Source organism: Asterias amurensis, chromosome 6 (genome assembly GCF_032118995.1).
Source record: "Asterias amurensis chromosome 6, ASM3211899v1".
NCBI lineage: Eukaryota > Metazoa > Echinodermata > Asteroidea > Forcipulatida > Asteriidae > Asterias > Asterias amurensis.
In genome coordinates, this window is record NC_092653.1 from 407,368 (window position 1) to 432,707 (window position 25,340).

At 37.0% G+C, this 25,340-nt stretch overlaps 1 protein-coding gene across 1 annotated transcript; it reads right to left on the minus strand.

Moving 5' to 3' along the window:
• Window positions 1-4: 4 nt before the first annotated feature.
• On the minus strand, window positions 5-24,377 carry LOC139938114 (TRPL translocation defect protein 14-like). The gene is made up of 11 exons (XM_071933492.1): window positions 24,201-24,377; window positions 17,540-17,645; window positions 15,823-15,860; window positions 15,072-15,200; window positions 13,334-13,428; window positions 12,181-12,366; window positions 10,891-11,083; window positions 8,720-8,811; window positions 7,859-7,974; window positions 1,901-7,077; window positions 5-69 (listed from the first exon to the last, which is right to left on the minus strand). Exons 1-10 carry the CDS (start codon window positions 24,319-24,321, stop codon window positions 6,942-6,944), a joined length of 1,212 nt encoding a protein of 403 aa, XP_071789593.1. The 5' UTR covers window positions 24,322-24,377; the 3' UTR covers window positions 5-69; window positions 1,901-6,941.
• Window positions 24,378-25,340: the final 963 nt, after the last annotated feature.

Genomic DNA, 25,340 nt, shown 5'->3' on the forward strand with positions numbered 1-25,340 from the left:
GGTGGGGGGGGGGCTGAAAACTTAACTTAAAGAAAGACACTCATGACCAGATTTAATACACCACTGCACCTGTAGAGTGGTGGATTGTTACTTCGAAAGTTTTTGCTTCAGAGCCATTACATGTATAACTTGATTAATTCCACCTGTTGATGAGAGTACATTCCCAGAATAACTTCCTTGCCCTAAAGCTATTTTTTGGTAAAGATTGCACCAGACTATTATTTACATTTGTGACCTGACTTAATTGTGGCTAAAGCATTGTCTTGGCGGTGTAGACCAAAGCCATGAGGTCAGTGAGCAGTTAGGCAGCTAAGACAAAGCATGTACTTTTCTGGACACTCCTGCCCATCCGTGTAATCTGCTCAATAATCTGGTGAGTTTCTTGTCTTTATATTGAATTTACTTATTTTTGCATTGTATAAAATGGATCTTTAATGATGTCTACTATTACTTCACAAAAATTCAGGTGTTGTTTTTTTATTGTTTTATGAACAATTCACAACCTTTTAAGTTTTCCTTTCTGGGGTGAAACTAACTTTTTGGGGGATTTTGAAGTGTTTGCAGAGGAGCTTATTTAATTTTAAGATTTGCTGTAGTAGATTTTCATTATGAAATGGTTCAGGAGAAATTATCATGGCTAGTTTGGTTTTTGTTTGAGTTTTAGTATTTTGGTCTTTGCTTATTTTTCCCCATTGTTTGGATGTGAAATTCACACATTAATTTGTTTCTTCTTTGATGTAGGTGTATTGAGTTATCATTTATATTTTATTTTTTTGTATTTGTCAGATGTTTCGTTTGAAAATACTGGCCAACAGTGTTGTGATCAAACTTTCATTATTGTTTTTAAAAGCTACTGTTGTGTTTTATAAAATCTGTGCACTCATTGATCACTGTGGGAAAAAAAAACTCCTATGTAGCCCCAGTAGACCCTGTGTGGGCTTGTTTACATTCCATCCATCTGGTGGGCTAATTACTTCCATGCCCTGCAGATTAGTGAGCTATATGGTCAGTTGAGGCTGGACATTAAGCTAGCCTTTGGTTATGTGTAATAACTAAAGTAACCCTTTTTGTTTTGCTATCAGAGGCAAGTGCCAGGCTATTTAGTATAAGAGTAAAGTCTTTTATGTTTTATAGGAAAGAAGTTTTTTAATGTTTTTCTTTATGTGAGTTGGGTGCAGATAAAAGAGGCTCTAGAGTGTATTAAGTTCTGCCTGGTAACAGATTGTTCAGTTTAAGTTGACAGAGTTTTCTTGTTTCTTGTAATTAGGTAAACACCACACGTTTGGTTGGGATTTCCTTGTGGCTGGATTAAGTGTTGTCTGCTGACAAGGCTTAATTGGTTGAATGCATGTTATATCTGTATCGTGTATAACTGTTAATTAAGTTGTTTCCCAGTAACTATATTTAATCACTTGTTTGTATCTCTTCTTTTGTATTTTACAGGTCTATGTTAATTCTGTATTTTTAGAGCAATTCACTGTTTAGTGCTGTGTGGGTTTTTCGGTTTTTCTCGTGGGTTTTTTATCGTTGTTTTGGGGTTGTTTTTACTCCAATTCGAATCAGTCTTTCAAGGGTTTTTATTGCATAAGTGTTTTTTCAAGTTGGTTTGTTTTCTTTTTTGATCTTAAAGCATTTTTTTTTGAGAACCAATTAATCTTGTTTGAGAAAGTCACAGTCACGTGTTGTTTTATTTCTTGGCAAATTAATTTTGGGTTCTGTTTTTTTGGCTGTTACTATTATTGGAGTTAAGTAAATAAATCACTGTTTAAGAGCAAGATTTTGTTTTCCGTCCCAGTTTTTAAGTAGATTTGCGACCTTTCGTTAGAACCAGGGAATTTTCTATTAGTGGGCCTTTTTACGCCGTTACATTAAAAATGTAACCCGGAAAAAGGGTACACACCCATTCTTTTATTTATCTTTGTGCAACATGAATGATTGAAAATTATCTTATGTATAATTTCAGACGTAAAGGCAACTAAGTTGAATCTAACTATCCAATAGCCCATATGCCTGTCATAATGCGCATGATCAGGATGCAAAGGATTCTGGGTGGAATCTAAGTCCAAGTAACCCAGGCAACCATCATGGCGCACTTTGAAGCATTGCAGAACAACTTTAAATCTGCAGCCGATTTCACAAAACTCTAGGATTAATTCTATCTCCAGTTAGGTCGAGTAACTAGTCCTAATTCAGGATTAATCTTAAGTAAGGTTTACATGTTACAGTGCAGGGTTGGGACTCGTCCTAAGTCCTAAGATTAATCCCAAGTAAGGAAGAGTTTAGTGAAATTGATGGCTGGTATAGTTACATGGGCAATCCTGGCAGCTTGATTTGAAGTATGTTTTTAAGATGGCACTTGTTTGTAAGATGTCAAATCTACAGCTTAACACATTTCAACAAGCTCCCCCCACACACAGTAAGATTGCCGACATTATGTTGTATACAGCACTATGTACCAATATAACAAGAAGCCGTGTTTGACATACACAAGTCACCATCCTTACAACACTGATGTCAATTAATTTCACCAATTTGAACTTTCCCTGTTACACTATTGAATAGTTCACTATGTTCAAATAAATGTTGCACATTTTTCAAGTACGTTTTTGATAGTCATGTTCATCAGATAAAAGAAAAAACCCAAACAACAATTTTTGTGATATCTGACCAGGAAAATCATTGCAGCAAGAATCAGTGCTACAATAATTGACTGTGTTTTTGATGCTTGACGGCGCTTCAAAATCCCCATAGCCACAGCTGTAACCACCTATTTGGAAACGCTTAAAGTGCGCAACTGATGTTGGTGATGTCAAAATACAGCTCCTGTTCCAAGGTTTATGTAGCGAGAAGGACCTACAAATATAACGCAGATTACCAATGGTCAAAGTGCATTAAATTACTGCAAAGGGCAGATTTCCATTGATCAAAGTAAGTGCACAACTGATTACAGAATGTGAAAATACAGCCCCTTATCAGATACCATAAAATTGCACCAAAAGATAAAAAGCAGAGAAATAGAGAGACAAAAAACCTTGTTTAGAAAATATACAATATTTACAGTTTTTAAAAGAACTTGTTTAAACAATGAACATCTTTCTTTGTATGCTTGTTTTGACAGTTTTTAATTATATTTTACTTTTCACATTCCAGGAAAAATACATTTATTAGAGATTCTCCCTCTATAACTTATCTCTCCTTTCTTTCCTTCGACCAGGAAAAAGCCAAAACAAATTGTTAGTTATTATGTACAAAGTAAAGCATTTGTCACCAAAAATAAAAACATAGATGTTCAAACCAAACAAATACAATAAATATAATTTCTCTCTTCAATAACAGTAACCAGTTCAATGAACTATTTATTATAATTTGTTTTTTGTTATGGTAAGGGGCAAGGTGACCAGACAATAGTATCAATCTTTCTGAAAAGTAAGAGATTTCAAAAATTTCATAATTTTGCAATACAAACTTTAACAAAATATCCAGATCAATTTCAAACCATTTCAAAACTATTTCCAACTTAGATTGAATGCAAAGGTGGAAAAATAATTTGTCGTACAAAAAATTATTGTGAGAATCAAAGTAGGACTATAAGCTTAGGGGATATGGTTTATTGCTATAATAAGATGCTTCTGAACAACCAAGGTATGGCTCTGTCTATGGTATGGCTATGGCTATTGCTATGGGTTGACAGTAGCCATTATAAATCTGTACAATGAAAGCACAATGCTTCAAACCCCTGGCCCTGCTATAAACAAGCTCTTTACTTTAGGCCGGTCATTATAAATAGATACACACAAACAAACGGCTAGGTTTTGTAGAAATTAACAATGGAGCGAAGGAAAATACCTGATTAGGAAAAAAGGTTTGTAGTTGATAAATGGCAAGTATTCCACATGTCCCATACGTGAGATCCAACTCTAGAGAAATCAACCAGATGTAAAATACTGCACCAATTAATAATTTAATTTGGAATTTGCCAAATCACTGGGGTTATAAAACAACCAATCCTGTCTCTGTTAACAGTTATAATCACATTACCATGGGAACATTGGAACACTTTTGACCAGAAAGTAAGAATTTAAATTTAATCAATTTTACACCTTTAAACCTCCCTGCCCTGTAAGATAAAATATAAGCACAACAAATAAATAACACTCCAAATGTTCACTTCATAATTCTACAAATTGCAGAATGAAATAAAAGTTATCACTTCAAGTTAAAAATATTAATACTTTATGTTATGTACATCTATTTAACAAAAATGTTCTCAGGTACATTTCAGAGAACCTCACTTAGACAGAAGTAATATAAATTGATTTGGAATAATCTCAAACCTTCAAGAATACACAGTTGAGATTTACATCTAACTGAACCAATTCATTCATCTTGTTTAAAGCAAACTAAGGGAGGTTTGTGATAACACCATGTGAAAACCTCTTTTGAGTAGTGTTGGCTCTGAAAACAACCAATGGTTAACGTCTCGATGTTCGATCAGTATGCTCTGATTATCTTAAGGAGAAAGCTGGACTCTGTTGTTAACCAACGGTTCTTTTCAGAACCAAACACTACTCAATAGAGATGTTCACATGGTGATACGGCAAACCTCTCTTAGTTATACTTCCACCCTGCAAGTTTCAAATCCTATTTGTTTACAGCAACAATTGAAAAGAAGACTCCCATGTATTTACATTACTACATGTAGTTGTTCTTACTTTGGCATTTTCATTCAATACTAGCTGACCCTTCCCTTCCCCAATGGATTACGTATTTTCCGACATTAACATCATAATTTTTTCCACAGAATTCTTGTTTAAAAGCAAGGTTTCTACTTTCTCAAGGAGACAAAAAGGTACATTTATTAAAGGAACACGTTGCCTTGGATCGGACGAGTTGGTCAAAACAAAAGCGTTAGTAACCGTTTTTTATATAATGCATATGGTTGGAAAGATGTTTTAAAAGTAGCATACAATGATCCACACACGTTTGCCTCGAAATTGCGTGGTTTTCCTTCTACCGTGCGAACTATCACCGTCGGCCTATTATGGGAGTCAAAATTTTGACCTCCATAAATGGCCGACGTGTTATTGGACGAGGTAAAAGGAAACCCGTGCAATTTCGAGGCATGTTTGTGTGGATCATTGTATTCTACTTTTACAACATCTTTCTACCCATACGCATTTTATAAAAAACGGTTACAAACGTTTTTCAAAGACCAACTCGACCGATCCAAGGCAATGTGTTCCTTTAATTACAACAATGTGGAATAATTCAACTGATTGTGAGAAAGCTTCTCTTGTGCATTTTCTTTTTGGTTTATATTTCACCGACATAAATTCAAGAAAACTTCATATTTCAGTTAAAGTTTAAGATGCTTGTAGTGCATTGTAATTGTCTACAGACAAGGTAAAATTGTGACGACATTAGATGCTAAGTGATGTTTGAGGCGTTGCATGGTGTGAATATAAATAAGAATAAGTTAGGAATAATACAAAACTAAATAATATTAAATCTCCTTTGTGAGAGTGTTTGATCTCGACATTTCAAACAGTATACTCTGCTGCTCATCTTCAGGAGAAAAGAAGAAAAGAAAGAAGATGAGTAGACTGTTCCAAACATCGAGACCACAACGACTCTTTTCAGAGCCAACCTTCTGACAAAAGACATTTAATACATGATTGTACCCGCAAGTTTACTAAGGGAATCAATGTGTGGTGAAGAGGTTTTCAACTAGTGGTTTAATCCCAACAAGGCCTGGTTCTTGATCATTTTACCGAGACGAAGTCGAGGTAAACTATCAAGAACCAGGCATCGACGGGTTTAAACCACTAGTTGAAAACCGATTCAACACACTTTGATTCCAATTCATAAATACCTTTTTGGTCAAAAGACATCAACACTTATGGTAAAAAAGTAAAATAAATGCAAAAATTAATTTTTTTTAATGATTTCTTGAAACACAACACCCCTCCAGCTATGAAATGGTAAGGCCCTCCGCCGCCCTCGGGTAAACAACTCCGTATAAGGGAATGCTGTGCACGTATCGCGTGATGTGGCACAACTGTCTCGGCCGTTGCTCTCGACCAATAGGAATGAAGAAACTGTCTTATAAGCACATGTGCAAACTCACGTGTCACGCCCATGTTTCAACACTTTTTACTGGTCATAAACAAAGGTTTAAACACATCCACGTGACGCGCTCTCCACCAATAGGAATAGCGAAACTGTCTGAGGTATTTATGAATATATATATATAGTCAGTTCTTGATTAGATGCAGTTCACTACTTACTCATTTTGACTCCACAAACGGAATTCAGTTTGCTGCATTGTCTATTCAAGAGTAAACGCTGTGCGCAATTTTGCCTTCTTTCCCATCTCAAATACTTCTTAGGAGTACCAATACATTTTGAGTTTGATACTTAACTCTTGCCATTATCTTGTATTGTGGCTTTGTAAAGCAAATAACTTTGCTAGGGTTAGGGTTAGAGTTAGGATAAATAATATGGTTAATGTAAACCATCTTTTGAAAAAGAAACTTTCTTACCCCCACTTCTTGCTTTAAAAAAAAAAAATATTTGTGCAATAAATCCTCCTAATTGACAAACGCATTTTGATACCTTTGTTAGTTTTGCCACACTGGAATTGAACAATATAACATTCCTAGAACATACTCCACTTTGTTAAGAATAGACCTTGTGCATTGAAGCATCCAGCTACCATCTTAGAGGTAAAATGATGACAAAACAATCAAAACACTGGAGATTTGTACGCACGGCGCGCAGGTTTGGCCAAAGAGTAACCTGTTTATGACCTATAGTTGAGGGCGCCCATAATGTGTATAAGGTCTATTATCAACGCTGTATCTTTCCTAGATTTACTATCGGTAGTAACTCTAACTCTCTACTCACATCAGAAAGCCGCTTTGCATTGTATCCAGATCTCTCTAGATCTTGGAGAGATTAAACATGGAATAATCTTTGTCTGCTGTAACTTCTTTACTGATCTTAAGAAACTCAGGAAGTTTGAGGTCATTTCCTTTCAAGGTGGTGTAAGTCTCAAGAAGTACCAAGTCTTTGCATCTACAGAAAGAAACAAACCGATCTTAGATTAATGAATATCAACAACTAACCAGAGTTGCCCGAAACTTTGTAAATAACTAGCCAGCGGGACCAATTAGCGTGTCATTTCAGTAGTTTGTCAGCTTTTGAACTAGTCCGTAATTCATATTGAACAGGGATGTTTCTTCAACATTAAAAGAGCCAGCTGGACCACTTTGAGAGAATGTTGACTGGTCCTCAAGTGTTTTAGCTGCCATTTGGCCAGCGGACCACTGTTAAAGACACTGGACACTATTGGTAATTGTCAAAGACCAGTCTTCTCACTTGGTGTATCCAATCATAACCATAAAATAACAAGCCTGTGAAAATTTGGGCTCAATTGGTCATCAAGAAAATTATGAAAGAAAAAACACCCTTGTTGGACGAATTTGTGTGCTTTCAGACAGGAATAAAAGACTTCTAGCTAGAAGTCTTTTAATATTTTAGTGAGAAATTGCCTCTTTCTCAAAAACAACGTTACTTCAGAGGGAGCTGTTTCTTACAATGTTTTATATTATCAACAGCTCTCCAATGCTCGTTACCAAGTCAGTTTTTTAGTTAATATTTGTTTCGAGTAATTACCAAACAAGTTCCTTTTAAGGGAGAGCCCTGCTAACTTATTGACTTTTTAATCTAAAGATGCCACACTCATGGAATGCTATGTTTAAGGTCTGTCGTTTTCGAAAGACACGGGTAAAATATCTAGGTAATCTTACGATGACGATTCCTTCATTCAATCAAAAACAATAAAAACCAATCAAACCTGTCATTGTCTGGTTCCCTGTAGATATCCATCTGGAAGTATTGATCATTCCATACAAAACAACGACGAGTTTTGACAACCTGGTACCTTGTTGGTTCACGCTGGGCCAGTAGAATCTTAGAGTAGAAAGATGAACAGGAGTTTAGAAACAAGTCATTATTTTTAAAGTACGTCGACTAAAAACTAGAAGCTTCTTCTGACTGGTGACCATGTCGGCTTTTAACATGGTTACCAGTCTAAAGAAGCTCCTAGCCTAGGAGTGAAACGTATTTACAATAGCGGTAGGTAGAACTACATTATTCTTGGACTCCAAGAAACCAATCTCAGAATCCATCTTTATCAGGAAGGTTGTATGATAAGTTAAAATCTTGATGAGAAAATGATGCTTTCTATGTAGTGTATTAAGGTCATACATGTATCTTTGTTACAGAGTCCCTGTTTGTACACAAGCAACCAATGGAGTGAGTAATGACCTTTTTGTGTGCAGCAAATTGTGTATTTAAAAGTGTTCTTGAGCCTGCAGTCAAGTGTTAATTTTGAATATTGCTTCAGTTTTCAAGTACTAATGCAAAAACTCTTACAGTGCACCACATTAACCTGGGCATAGCCGTTGTGTTGTGTTATTAGGACTTCAATGAAGGTAGCAGCATAGCAAGAAACGTGTCATGGGTGCAGGGGGAAGGGGGTGTTATGCATCTATAAAATGTGAAAATCCCCTACGTTATTGTACATTCAAGATTTTACCCTCTTTATATTTTCATGAGGATGAAAACGGTACGCCATTTTAAGGATGTAGCATTTAATAATAAGATCAGCTACATCTGTTCATAAATATTTAAGAGTTATAATAAAATATTTTACCTGGTATTGTTTGGATGTTATAGGCGTTCTGATCGTTATTGCCTGCTTAGTAATTTCTGGATGACATACGGTATGCATGTAGGTGTAGATACCTAGGAAAGGAAATACAACAAGATTTGATAAATACAACAAGAATAGACAATGTTGATTTGAATGAAACTCTGTATGCCTGTATGTGTAGATACCTAATGAAAAATACAATAAGAATAGACAACCGTCAATGTTAAGCTGGATGAAACACTGTATGCATCTAGGTGTAGATACCTAGGGCCTTCCTCAAACCTCAGCTTGGACTCCAGCTCCAGGCTCAACCTGCTGAATTATGAATTACCACGTGCAAAATACACGCTACTCCAAAAAATGTGTAGGCCTGAAGGCCGAGCTGTGTTTCCACTGTGTACTCGGCACGCAGACAAGTCGCAGCCAATACCGAGGTTTGAGAAAAGCTGATGAGAAATAGAAATGGCTGACAGTGTTAAGTAAGAAGCAACTGTTACAGAATGTTCATTTCTCTCTAAGTGGACGATTCTGTTCACTTCATAAGTTCAAGCAATGAACATGGGAACCCAGGTAGCAAGCCAAAATGGGTTCCATATTGGTCCCTTATGGGTCCCATACGGGTCCCATACAGGTCCCTTATGGGTCCCATACAGGTCCCTTACAGGTCCCATACAGGTCCCTTATGGGTCCCATACAGGTCCCTTATGGGTCCCATACAGGTCCCTTATGGGTCCCATACAGGTCCCTTATGGGTCCCATATAGGTCCCTTATGGGTCCCATACAGGTCCCTTATGGGTCCCATACAGGTCCCTTATGGGTCCCATATAGGTCCCTTATGGGTCCCATACAGGTCCCTTATGGGTCCCATACAGGTCCCTTATGGGTCCCATACAGGTCCCTTATGGGTCCCATATAGGTCCCTTATGGGTCCCATACAGGTCCCTTATGGGTCCCATACAGGTCCCTTATGGGTCCCATATAGGTCCCTTATGGGTCCCATACAGGTCCCTTATGGGTCCCATACAGGTCCCTTATGGGTCCCATACAGGTCCCTTATGGGTCCCATACAGGTCCCTTATGGGTCCCATACAGGTCCCATACGGGTCCCATACAGGTCCCATACGGGTCCCATACAGGTCCCTTATGGGTCCCATACAGGTCCCTTATGGGTCCCATACAGGTCCCTTATGGGTCCCATACAGGTCCCTTATGGGTCCCATACAGGTCCCTTATGGGTCCCATACAGGTCCCTTATGGGTCCCATACAGGTCCCTTATGGGTCCCATACAGGTCCCTTATGGGTCCCATACAGGTCCCTTATGGGTCCCATACAGGTCCCATACGGGTCCCATACAGGTCCCATACGGGTCCCATACAGGTCCCTTATGGGTCCCATACAGGTCCCTTATGGGTCCCATACAGGTCCCTTATGGGTCCCATACAGGTCCCATACGGGTCCCATACAGGTCCCATACGGGTCCCATACAGGTCCCTTATGGGTCCCATACAGGTCCCTTATGGGTCCCATACAGGTCCCTTATGGGTCCCATACAGGTCCCTTATGGGTCCCATACAGGTCCCTTATGGGTCCCATACAGGTCCCTTATGGGTCCCATACAGGTCCCTTATGGGTCCCATACAGGTCCCATACGGGTCCCATACAGGTCCCATACGGGTCCCATACAGGTCCCTTATGGGTCCCATACAGGTCCCTTATGGGTCCCATACAGGTCCCTTATGGGTCCCATACAGGTCCCATACGGGTCCCATACAGGTCCCATACGGGTCCCATACAGGTCCCTTATGGGTCCCATACAGGTCCCTTATGGGTCCCATACAGGTCCCTTATGGGTCCCATACAGGTCCCTTATGGGCATGCTTCATAGAAATGCTCTCAAGAATAGTGAGTAGCTGCAAAACTTGTCACTGTATTGACTCAATATAAATGCTACACTGTCCACCATCTTGAAGTGCTACGTGAAGACAATCTGAGCATACTGATCGAAGCGTTTTGTTGAAACAACCGGTTCCTTTCAGAACCACTACTACTCAAAAATATATTTTCACATGGTATTACCGTAAACCTCTCTCAGTTAAACTTCCACAATGCAAAGTTTCAAATAGTGGACATCCCCAGCTCCCAACCAGCCAAGTACGAGGGCAATATTACCTTTTTGTCCACGTTTTCTCAGCCTTGCTTTTGTTCCACCACTTGATGAGACTAGATAATCGTGCTTCACTTCAAAGTCTTCAAATGGAGGAAAGACATTCTCGTCCGGTACTTCATAGATGAGAAACTTCCGCTTGACGCTGTTCTTGGCCAAACGATCTCCGATGTCTATTCCTAAACGATCAGTTATTGCCTGCAAGAAAATCAGAAATAAAATTTGTAAAGCAAGACTTTATTTCAATCCTAAATAGTAATATTGAAAGACTTTATTAAAATGAGTAACTGCAAACTAACTTTTAAAAAACACCAATTAAAACATTTAATTATTTCTCATTTTTCTGTCATCTATTTTGATTTTACAGGATCTTCATTTCAGTAAAATTAATGAATAGGATTACCATAAAAAACTGCACCATAGACAAGTAATCCACATCCTTTTTGAAGTAGCTCTGTTTAAATACTACTAGATGGGTCTCAACTTGAGCACTTCCAGGTGAGGCCACAAAATAAGAACTAAAGAAATACTTCATCAAAATCTCATTGCATTTAAACTAATCAGAATCCAACTGCAAAATTTGCCAGAATTTGATGGACTCAATGCTGCACTTGTTTAACCTATCTTTTTGGCAAGTTAACCCTTTATCAGTGATTTCAGGTTTGGTTAACTAATGTGAACTAAGATGGGATTTAAGAAGAAACTATAAATAAATAGTAAACTTGCGGGTACAACCATGTGTAAATCTCTTAGGGTGAGTGTTGGCTCTGAGAAGAGCCAGTTAGGTCTTAATGTTTCGAACAGTATACTCGGTTCGTCTTCAGGAACTGTTCAAAACGTCGAGACCAAACCGGCTCTTCTCAGTGCCAACACTCACCCTAAGAGATTTACACATGGTTGTACCCGCAAGTTTACTATTGATGTATAGTTTCTTCCTATTTATCCACACCATGCAAATCTTCAAACAATACTTAACATGGGATATGAGGCATTGCATGGTGAGGTATCAATGTATATTCTGTTTGCGGTAACATCATGTGTACAATTCATTCTTGAGAACTTGGATTTTTTTTCATCTGCCGCAAAGTGGCTTTAAACTAAATTACATTATTACTATTTGTTTGGTTTTACCCTGACACCAATGTGTGTTAGCACTGTATACACTGTGTACAAAGTTCTTTCCTGAGTTCTGTGAAAAAATCACAGGCATAATACTTGGGTGGGATCAACCTTTGAAATTCTAGAGCAGATGTCGAACCAACTTAAACAGATTCATTGTTGCTTATTCCTCTTACCGTGATCATTCTCTTAATCTTAGCTTCAAAGTCTGTCGAGTTATCAATAATATCAAAGTATGGATGTCCAACCCAGGCTCGTTTGGTCATGTTATCCACCTTGACTGCAAATGCACAGCTTTCTGATCGTGTGGCGTTACCTTGGGAACCGTTATAGAATTCATCAGCTCCGATCGCCGCTGATTGCTGAAAGAATACAATCAAAACAATTCAATTCAATAAACAATTATAATTATCATAATGGCAGTTACAAAGACAAGTCACGTTATTTACAAGTATATTATTATGACGTTGTGAAAAATGAATGTCGCATAATAAACAATGCAATGAAAACACAAATCTTCAAACAAATTCAAGAAGCCTTAAATAACCACAAATATCACGATACTCTATGAGACTAATATAAGGTTTTTTTTACCCTGGTGTGGTCCTTTTTGGACCTCCTTTGTAATTGATTGCAATTTGTCTGTTCACTGCCATATATTTTTGTTTTCTCTTTTTTTTATAACCATTTTAATTGCGGTGAAAGAAGTTCAACAGGCTGGTAAAATATCAAATTAATAAATGTATTTTCTACAAAACACAGCCAATACTCACGTAACTATCATTTATTTTACGTTTAGTAGTGATGGTGCTTTGTTCTAAGGAAACTAATCAAAAAGTAAACAAACATTTTGTGAGCAATGGCTGTGTTTTGTAGAAAATTCATTAAATAAGTTCATTTTAAATGTATCTGTTTAGTGCAACTTGTTAAAAAGAATTGGCACGTTTTTCTTTGTTTTTGTCCTCTTGATTGTATTTTGACTAATATTTTTCTGAACTCCATTTCCCTAGTTTATGTATTATTGTAAAGTGCAATTTAACCTATCGGTTACCATACGGTCCATTCCTTCCTGTTGTTATTTGTTTGAAATATAAACCATTAATAATAATAATAATGATAAAAAATTGAAAAACCATTTTGCTAACCCTAGTTCATATAAATTGCTCAATTAAAACCAACATGCAGAGAAAAGCTGGGAGAATGATGATGATAGTTTGTACAAAAACCGGGTTGGTGCAAACAAAAACATTCACATCAGAGTATTTTTAATAACTTTACCCTGTACACATCAGCCTGCAGAAAGTACATTACATTATTTTTTCCACTAACCATGTGTATGACCTGGTCGTATCTTTTGTCTCGTAGATCCACATTATCAAACCCATACTGTTGCCTCATTGCATCCCATTTCCCTTCAGGAAGATCTGCCGAGGAAAGAACAGAAAAACTTTCAAGAAAAGTTGGCTTGGCAAAGTTTATTTCCTTCCTGGTTGTCAGTGTGATGTAAATTCACAGCACTCTGGCTCGAGTATCAGTCATCTACTCACTATATATTGACCATTTTCGCCATAATGGGTTTTCACAAAAACTTAATCTTCATCTCGTCTTTGGTTTATTCATAATTTCTACCTCATTGGTTCATTCCAAAGTCTTATATAATGCAGGCATGAGAATGGGTGATGATAAAAAAACAGGAAACAAATTCAGTTGATTGGAAATGTCAATATTCTATCATTTTTGTGTGCGAAGCTCTGGGTACTTTAGAAGCTCTGTGGTGGTCTCTGATGCATTTCCGACACCTATTTTTCCAGGTAGAAGTGAGCTACTTTTGTATGATTTTTCCTCTCTTTTTTTTAATAATAGGTTTAAGGGAAAATAAGGAATGTAAAGCTCAAACAGTTCAAACAATTTTGGGTTCGCCTGCGATTTTGTTACAACTCCGGAAAAAGAAAGGGGAAAAAATAAAAATAGTAATAATATGTTTATTTTTTTGACGATCTTATCCCTTATTTCTGCCCTTGAAAATGCTTTTTTCTCACCAACAACCATTTTTATAGGTTCTTGATTTGAAATTCGGTTGTGTAAAAGAAATTCTTTTGCAATTAAATGTTTGTGATTTTAACGATCCGTCGGCGACGCACATTTTAAAATATATATAGGCCTATATATTTGGCGAGAGCGATGTGTTTTTGAAAAGAGGGTATAACTGGAACGAGGTTGAGATTAGACCCCAACATAGAAATAGAACCAATGAAGAAAGCACGTCGTCCGGACGTACCGTGTGTCCGCTGGTTCCCAATGGACTGCCGGCGTTTTCAGATTCGTGCCGCGCCGCTCATTGGTTCGTGTACAAACCTGCACGTACACAGTACACAGTACACATGGTGCAAACACGTGCATTGTTTTTTCAGTAGACTTTCAAAAGTCTCCACACGTGTAATCTTTGCTGCAGCAGCCAGCGCATTACACGCAAACATTGAACCCTACCACTATAAACGAACGAGGAATGAGGCAAGTTTATACATCTGTCGCTGCTGCTGCATGCATGCGCGATGCCAGGAAGACCACAAGCCGTAAACTGGGCCAGTTGCTTGACGGCAATTTATCGTTTAGGTGCCGTTTTTTCATGAACGCCGTACGTGTGGATCCGCGATAATAACAATTACAAAGGTAAACTTACATTGTCTGACTAGAGAAGAGGGATTAGAGAAATCCAAATGTATACCCCCAAAAACCTACCCCCCGATTTTTAATTCAAATTCACATTGAACTCGGAGACCACATATTTTGAAGTGAAAAATCCGGAATTCCGGAAAAATCCGGAAGATTCTCATGCCTGATAATGAAGTTAACATCTGTCTTCAGAATTGCCAGTAAAACCAATGCAATTATCAGCACTGTTTACTGGTATGGCGTAGACAGAGTTATTTTCTCAGTTGTTACTCTTTGTAGTGTTGTCTGGTTCAATAGTCTGATTGACAAAAACTTAAAGAAGTTTTGTAGAATCAAGGCTACCAGCGAGGTTATCGGTTAGTAAGTGTATAATTATACAAGATCCTAAACTCACATGCTGTGGCGTCCATAGCCCCACGGTCACAGATGATCAAACATTTCTTCTTGCAGGTTTCAGCCAGCGTGAAAAACGTATCTTCAGTTTGTAACATCGTCTTTAGCAGGTTCACCTGAAATGTGTAAGCTGTCAAATTGGACACAAAAGAATTTAAAGATGGGTTAATCTTTCAGGTAATAATACAAAACTACATTATTATTTTAAATTTTGGCAGATCTTTTATCACCCATTCTTGATTTCTAAAAAAATGTTGTTTCTGAATATAATCTCATAAAAAAAAATATATTCCCGACTATGTTTGTTTGCCCTTTGTGATTCCAACCCCTTGTGTAGAAACCAGCCCCTACACAACCCCCCCCCCCCCCACCACCTCGTCACTTTCTTAATTTTATGTACTTTCTCCACTTGACAGCTTTTGTCACACTATGAACCTGTCCATGTATGTTGCAGGCCTGTATGCTTCGTTTCTGAAAGGGCAAGGGCACCAAGGCATTTTCTTCTTGATAAAGGGCATCCTATGAGGAAATTGTAAGTTTCTACTAGAGCATTTCAATGGCACCAAGGCAATGACCAGGGGGCATGGAGGCAATCGCCTTCATTGCCTCCGTGAAGTATAAGGCCTGATGTTGTGTTATCACTGAGCCTTCAAGAAAGACTCTTCTAGTGCCGGGACCTACTTCTTTACATTTCAGAAACGGTTAGAAAACTAACCGTCAAACACAACGACAAATCAATCCTTCAAACTCACCTTCCTCCTCACTTAGCTCTGGAAATTTCACTCCTCCACTACAAATTGAAACAGAGAAATCCATAAAAAGTAATTAACGGAAATGTTTACTTTCTTACACATCAATGGTTTATTCCATTAATGACTGCCAATTCCTGAGACGTGTCATGCAACACATCAAATAGGGCTGAAGTAATACATTCAAAATACAGCACAGGGAATATTGTTCACAAAGTCTCTTTTTCATAAATAAACACATTCAATTAAAGGTAAGAAAAACAAACCAAAGTGGCTTATTTATAACGAAAGATGTTCCCTTGATTTAAATTACCTGACAGAATTCAACATTCTGTAGAATAAGAGACATGTTTGCATTCTGTGCAATGTTTCAGTTCGTTACATGATCCACATTCCTTTTTAGCAATTTCAGTTCAACATTCAGGGATAGCGCAGACCGAAACACTATTTATTTAAAGCTTGACATTTCCTTCTTTCCATCTGATAATATAGAATCTTGACATTCCTTGCACATGGACCTCCTGATGCCTACATATTAGGACGATAACATAGATAATACATAGATAAATAGATAAATATTCTAGCAAAGAGATGAAATGTCTACTGAGTCTAATCAAATGCTTATCAGCCTAAACCGTCCACACATGACATTAAATATCAAAGATAACACCAGATGTGGAAATAATCAGCATTTAAAATGTCAAGGTAAAAATGTCTTCAAGATATATTTCTTAAATAGATGTTAAATTTATTGTTATTTTTTTGTCCTAAAAAGATTTCTTTGTCTGTTTGATTGTTGGGGGTGTTTGTTTGTTTGTTTGTTTGTTTGTTGAGTGGTTTGAGTGAAAGGGTGCGTAAGTTTGTAAAAATAATACACGAGTTTTGCAAGATCATCAGGAGCATGATGTCATTGGATAACACTTTAAATTATAAATTTTGTGAATTTAAAACATTTTAAATGCCCTTCACTTGATCTTCGTCAAAATCTAAAATAATAGTGTGCTGTGAATTTGTCTAGATTGATTTGATTACAAACTAGCCAATTGCAGTCAATCCATAGCTTCCAACAAAAGATTGGTAAAGTATCTGGATTATAAACTGACTCCACATCTCTCTACATGTACATCACACCTTGAATGATCTGCATGGACAGGTGGATTTGCCATTCTATAAATATCACACACTGTGCATCTGATAAGTGCTTAATTGGTTCTGCGTAATAGCAGAAATACGACACTCACTCTACGTGTGTTGTGCCTGAGCAGTTTAATGCATCAGACCTAAGTTATGGTGGCCAAGTATTCAGGATGAAGGTTCAAATTCAAATCCTGGTCATGACACTTGTGTCTTTGAGCAAGACACTTAATTGCTTCTCTTCACCCATTTGGCAAGAAGGGTAAATCTGAGGTAAAGCGATCTAAGTGTGAAAGAGCTGCCCGTTATTCCTTGAGGAATTGCCCTCAGAGAATAGACTAGTGTAAAAGGGACTTAAGATGACTTTGGATGGGGGGGGGGGGGGTGTCCATGACGAATAATCATCAAGGCCTGTCACTCAAAAAGAAGAAAAACTTAATAAAATGGCACAAATCAGGGTTGGACATGGTTTTTCTGCTGACATTGCAAAAACACTGGAATTATTTATTTGCTCTTTTTAAATAATGCTGTTATTCCCATGTTGTTGTGTTGTCTTTCAGAGACATACAACGTACATTATACTTACGATAATAGATGAGTAGCCGTTTCTGGAACCATATAAACTTTGTATCCCAAATTCTCAAAGAAGGTTCTAACATGAGCCTGTCCAGTTGTCTTCCCCCCACATGGACCTAAAATACAACGAAATATCAATCTCAATTAAGTCAACCTCAAATAAGTAAAAATGTCATTAAATCTATCATTTCTTAATGACTCTCCAGGTTACATTTGGAAGTGTTTTCAATTGTTAAAACAAAACAAAAAGTGTATCATAATTTTTGCTTTCATAAGAAATTCTGTGCCCTTATAGCTGCAAAATTTTACAAAAATTCCCTGTTACGGGTCCGAATCCCACCGGAGTGATAATTGCCCACACATTGTTCATTTGAACTTGGGAAAGTACACAATGTACTGAGGTACATAGCGCTTCATACACATTAGGCATGATGTTAAAAATATTTCAATTTTAAATATTGATTCACAACACAATATACTCTATAAACTAAAGAACAAAGTAATGCTTCAAATGATGCATATTTATCAGGTCAAAGGACTCCAAGATCCAGCAGATCGATTTTCAGTTATTTCTTTTGACCCACCCACCCACAATTTCGAAAGAATATATATACGGTTTTTTTTTGGACTATTATGAATGGCCCCAAGATAATCCCTTTATCCCTTTTATATGCAAAATAATATGTGTATATAAATTAAAAATTAATTTGATAGACCTGTATCTACATTAAATTTAATAGGTCTGTTTTGTAAATTGTTTACATTATAATATTCTTTATCCCTGATCGCTATCAGTTGTTACTTTACATGTACCACTGCTAAAAATATAGGATTCAAATTGCCTCTAACTGGGCAAGCCTGGTGTTCTACAGGTTGCCAAGAACCTGCTCTTAAATGGCAGCTTTTTCGATGCGAATCCCATCGAAGTGGTGTCAATTTCTTTCACAGGACTTTAAAAAGTATCGAGTAGGCCTATACAGTGCTTCATACAGTATGGGCAAAAACCGTTATAGAAAACTTAGCATCAGACCAGGGCCGATTTTCATAGAGCTGCCTTTAAGCACAAGTAGGTGAGCTTAAAGACAGTGGACACTATTGGTAATTACTCAAAATAATTATTAGCATAAAACCTTTCTTGGTGACGAGTAATGGGGGGAGGTTGATGGTATAAAACATTGTGAGAAACAGCTCCCTCTGAACATGCTGAAGTGCCATAGTTTTTGAGAAAGAAGTAATTTTCTACTATTTTGATTTCGAGACCGCAGATTTAGAATTTGAGGTCTCAAAATCAACCATCTAAACGCGCACAACTTCTCGTGACAAGAGTGTATTTTTCTTTCATCATCTTCTCGCAACTTGGACGTCCAATTGAGCTCAAATTTACACAGGTTTGTTATTTTATGTTTATGTTGAGATACACCAACTAAGGCTATAGTCTTTGACAATTACCAATAGTGTCCAGTGTCTTTAAAGGAACACGTTGCCTTGGATCGGTCGAGTTGGTCTTTGAAAAGCGTTTGTAACCGTTTTTTACAAAATGCATATGGGTAGAAAGATGTTGTAAAAGTAGAATATAATGATCCACACAAACATGCCTCAAAATTGCGTGGTTTTCCTTGTACCTCGTCGACTAACACGTCGGCCATTTATGGGGGTCAAAATTTTGACCCCCATAAATGGCCGACCTCGTAGTTCGCACAGTAGAAGGAAAACCACGCAATTTCGAGGCAAACTTGTGTGGATCATTGTATTCTACTTTTAAAACATCTTTCCAACCATATGCATTTTATAAAAAACGGTTACAAACGCTTTTGTTTTGACCAACTCGTCCGATCCAAGGCAACGTGTTCCTTTAAGCAATAACAAATTGTGCTTTACCCGAAACAGGATACCAGCCAAACTGCTATGTCACATGAAAAACTTTTTTCTTCTTCAAAATTTGTTGTTTAAGCAGATTCGTGAAATTAAGTCGCGATTCCAACAATGTTCAGGAAAATTAAAAAAAATTCTTAGATTTTACACTAATAAAATACTTTAAAATACAAATTCACCCACAAAAATTACCCTTATTGGAAGAAGCACAACTCAATTCATTACAATGCACACATTACCTTCACGCATGCAGATTCTTAATATATTTTTAGAGGGGCTTGAAGAGGGATGGGTAATCAATGCAAGTTGTTTGTTTTCCACTAAAAATAGATTTGTCTAAACAAGAGCGTTGATCAACGCCGCCCTGCCAGCAGGCAATCAGCGAAACACTCATTGATTAAAAAGGGAACAAATAATTGCAAGAAACGTTCCCCATTGTAATATCTCTCAGAAAAGGATTGACGCGTCTACAGAAACAAATTGCACATGAAAAACATGGGCTGCAAGATCAAATTTTGTTTTGTGGTGCACTCATTTTTCAGTAGAAAGTCGTTATAAATAAAAGTCTCTAACCTTGCATTAAACAGTGTCAAATGTAAATTTGATACCTTTAGTGCCACTTTTGTCATCATCCAAAAACATTTGTACTTGTCTACAAAAAAGGTTTAGTTCATTCCTGAATTTTGAAAATATTCAAACCAAAACGGCGATGAATTGAGTTTATAACAACTGAAAAATTCCTCTTTGAAATGCATCTAGACCAATTTTGTTTGTAATATCCAATGACATCTTGTTCAAACTTCACTCTGAAAGAGTATCAAATAAAATTGCATAAATACACCTTTTTACTGTAAGGCTAATGTAATTTTGCCCCAATTTTCTTGAGGATTCTATACTTTAAAAAAAAGTGCATCACCAAAAACAAATTGACTTTGGAAGCCCCTCTTTAATATCACCATGAAGGGACCTCCATGGAGACAATTTAAATGAACTCGGACAGGTCTCGACTTCTCTGCAGACTGCAGGGCACTATACTACAGCTCATTCTTTTTACATAAACATTACAACATCGGTGATGGGCAAAAAACAAATAATCTTTATCCCTGATGCAAAATTAACATCTTTTACATTACTAGTCTCTACGTTTTTTACACTGATAGCACTGGAGTGCCATCCCATAGTCAACACTGATCATGTAGTAATACAATGGGTCAAGGGTATTTATTTATGTGCGGTTGCTAGGGTACATATGAACAAAGGAACAAGTTGCAAAGGAAGTGATAGGTTTTTATTTCAATCAGCTGTCAACATAACCTTAGACCTCGACACTCAAAGTAAAATGTTTGTTAACATGGCTGACCCATCATTATGGTGTAACACTCTACTAAAGCTGAATGGTGTTCATGCGTTATGTATAAATACACGTATAGTGTTCATGTGTGATACACAATTAAGGATGTGTTAATTAATAAACGTAACAAGTTCTTAAAGCGCATTTCACAGTAGCTGTCTCAATGCGCTTTACATTAGTGCCCTGCTCATTTGTGACGTACACAGAGCGTATGGTGTTCATGTAATGTATCATGCAAAGACTTAAAGCCATTGGACACTTTCGGTAAACAGTATTGTCCAAGGCCCACACTTCGTGTATCACAACTTATATATAAAATAACAAACCTGTGAAAATTTAGGCTCAATCGGTCATCGGAGTCGGGAGAAAATAACGGGAAAACCCACCCCTGTTTCCGTAATTCTCGCTGTCGAGAATTGATAATTGTTTTAATGTTTTCTAAAAAAGTAAAGCATTTCAAGGAATAATATTTAAAGAGAAGTCTTTTACCAAGTCCTTCTGCAAACCCTGTAAGTTATTTGTAAATCTGTGAACTTATCTTTTTTTTTCTGTTCCGAAAGTGTATAATGGCTTTAAGCAATGTTAATTTAACACAGACACAAACCTAAGCAAAGCTGTGATACAAGGGCTTTTACTTATCTGCTCACAATTTAATAAATCTTGGACTTCTAGAATGCATTTTCAATGAGTTTCAAGATAAATAATTCTCATGTACATTGTAGCATTGTATCGAGTAAGCAATGCTCTATGAAACAAGAGATATTTCCCAATTACATTTATCAGATTGGTTCACTCTTGACATTTGATTCATATGACCTCCAGATTGACCTTGAGTTTTTAACCATGAACAGCTCGTTATCTTTTAATCAACTCCTAGTCAGACTCCTAACCTTCAATTATTTTAATGACTGCATGTGATCATAGAGAAAGCTCCATCCATGTGTGCATATCCTGGTAACGCTTAAAGGCAGTGGACACTATTGGTAATTACTCAAAATAATTATTAGCATAAAACCGTTCTTGGTGACAAGTAATTGGGAGAGGTTGAAGGTAACAAGCATTGTGAGAAACAGCTCCCTCTGAAGTGCCATAGTTTTCGAGTAAGAAGTGATTTTCCACGAATTTGATTTTGAGACCTCAGATTCAGAACTTGAGAGGTCTCGAAATCAACCATCTAAACGCACACAACTTTGTGTGACAAGGGTGTTTTTTTCTTTCATTATTATCTCGCATCTTCGATGGCCGATTGAGCTCAAATTTTCACAGGTTTATGTTTTATGCATATGTTGAGATACACCAACTGTGGAGGCTATAGTCTTTGACAATACCAATAGTGTCCAATGCCTTTAATGTAGACACACGTCAAACATTGAGCAAACAGAACAAGTCTTCCGGACATGTTCAAAACTTCACAGTAAAATGTTTAACTTAATTTAACAAATGAAAGATCAATATTTAATGATTTAAAAACATATCAATAAATAAAAAATAAAAAACTTACCAACGATGTTTGTGGATTTTGTTACATTCTCAGTTCAGATTACTAAATAATCTTGCATGATTCTGAGAAACTTGAGGTAAAACATGTTTTTTTTTTTTAAGAAACAGATACATTTGTATGCAAATATTAGAATAACTTTTAAGGATCATTTTGTAGTTAAATGGCGGTGACTCAGTAAATTTGAGTATAATAAGAATTAGAAGGAAACCATTTTATCTATGATGTACTTTTTTTGGTAAAACAAAGTCACAAGTTCTGGTATGATGACCAAGAACATTTTGCATCAGATAAAAGAGAGCACAAAAAAGGGGAAAAAAAGAGAAAAAGATTTATTTAAAAAACCTATATCAACGATTAGAAGTGATTTTGTTATTCCAATCATTTTATTCTATTTCTGATTATTCTAACACAGTAAGTATCTCTTTTTCAGGGAAATCTTTGAGCAAAACAAAAACACTATGACATTTAATATCTTCATAAACGTTTTTGTTTGTCCCATGACTGACATCCACCTTTCGCTTGGATTTGACTGACAAGTGAACTATTCCATAAAACATAAATTTCTATATAATCATCCATTACATTCAATGTATTTTTATCTGTTTAAAGTGGGTAAAAAAGTATGCAAAACTGCATATGTAGGATCCTGAGTGACATGTATCTAGGATTGTACCCCTGTTTGGTTTGATTCTTTGTTGAACTTAATTGGTTTGTATCTTCCTTGAGTTTGGTTCACATCACAGAGAAAAGAATTGAATCGTCCACCAAAACACAACTTCCATAAACAGCACTGGATGATTATTCCTCAACAACTTCCCCTGCCCTCTATTCAGATAGAAAGCTGTTTCTGACCAACACTTTCTCACAAACCATAAGCAAACCCAGATAAAGATCATGATTTGGGTAAAAACTAGCATAAAAGTATCCTACTCATCAGAATCATAATAACCATTGAACCACGTTGTCCCAATTGGTTCATTCTTGTTTAACTATACCCCACCCGCCCACTTCCCTTAACTTAACTCTTAGGTAAGGTGCTTATATATTCATATTCTTACATTAAATTATTCCCTGAATATTCCATGGACACAATGTGTCATTGATGCCAAGCGGAATGCTGCCCACTCTTCTATTTCTGATGAGTAAGCTAGTAAGTCAGCATGGTCAAAATAATGGATACACACCCTTTGTCCCGACACTCAAGTCCCATTCCTGGAATCACATGGACGCCATGGACACTTTGATACTTGAAAATTCGAGGTTTGAAAAAAAAAATCAAAGACTTTGTGAAGAATTTGTTTGGCGTCAGAGATGCCAAGTCCAGAGGCCAGCTATGCGTGAGATTTTTCAAAGCCGCTCCACCAATAGGAATAGCGAAGCTGTCTTGGGTATTTATGAATGTAAACTAATGAATAACCATGATGTGTATAATAAACATGCAGGTAAACATTTTTTTCAATAGCTTATAATATTATTATCAACCCCCCCTCCCCCCCCCCCAATTTAGGATAGGTTGTACAAAATGTAACAAATGCTTTATTATCAACAAATAAAACTCCACCCTGACGAAGAAATCCCTTTTCTTTTAAAATCAAAATATAGTCTTACATTTTTACAAATGAAAACCAAATTCTTTCCCAAAGAATATTTATGTCCAAATTATTTCCCACGTGATTGTATCAATCACCATATCACTATCACCACGTTTGCACGTCACGGCAACCACATTGTGCCGATCAGCCGTGTGTAGTACGTCTAGTACATGTACATGTACTAGTGCCACTACGACAGTGCAAATGTACATTGCTTCCCATGTAGGCCTACTTGTACCTTAGCTACCTCGCTCGATCCATCCATCTCGAACGAGTCGACAAACCAGCGCCACATTTTATAAATCCACTCGCTCTTCGCTTTTTATCACATTTTTCTTCAATCAAAACAACTTACCTCCAGTCAGAACGACTTTGTATACTTTTCTCTCCTTTTCCATCTTGGTTCGACTCAATCCAAAGTATCTATGAAGGAATAATTTACGAGGAAATATAAATTGTCGTGATGATGAAAACATCAACAAACGTGCATGCTTTACGTCGTGGTGGATTGTTTACAACGTAATGGCGCGCTATCAGTGGCGCGCTTTCGTTTCATTCATAGTAGAAAAATGTAGGTCACCAATAGGCTGGTTCTGTATGTTGATTATTGATTGCTATTAGCATCACATCTGGGTCGTCTAGGTACCATGCATAGTAGGGACGGCCTCCCAGGGCGGCGGCAAAAATGAAACCTTTTGTCAATGATTTGGATCATTCAATTGAGTTGATTGTTATGTTAATTTCTAGAGATCCCAGCCGAATTGACCTTTTTAATATTGGGAGTTTCATTATTGCTCAGTTATGATGGAGGTATTTCACTGATCCAACAACCACTTTGTGTAAAATTAGCGGGTGATGTGATTGTTTTGACTTGAGTCATTCAACCACAAAGGAAGGAAATGTCCTTCCTCTAAGACCTGGATTAGCAATTCCTGTTGTCCTATTTACAACTTTAAAAATGTCACCCAACGACTAAAAAAAGAAATAAAAACCTCAAAGGGACACTAAACAAATATTGGTCAATTCATTTTTCATTCCTGTTACCTCCTTGTGATGTGAGTGCTATATAGTCACCATCACAAATGAAGAAACCATTATCAAATTTATGCTGAAAGTTCATTTGTTGTGCAAGGGTTCTAAAGGATCTTATGATTTTTTTTCTTTCTTTTCACTTAGAATAAAATAAATCAAATTGACCTGTGAATTGCAGTACAACTGAATGCAATGCTCTTCAACATTCATAAGAACAACAACCTCATGGCAGGCAACTGCTCTCCCAATATTGGCTAAACAGTGGGGGAAATCCAGCACTGCAAGAAGAAAAGCAAATACCTGTCATTAGAAAGCAAAAAGACTATATATCCAGTGGTAGAAAATTGTACATTTGTTTGATCCGTGTCAAATTCAAGACTGAGTAACCCTTCTGCCACACCCACAGCCCCACAAATCCCCATTACGTCTCTACCTTCAATAATTTGATCAAAGGTCACAGCTA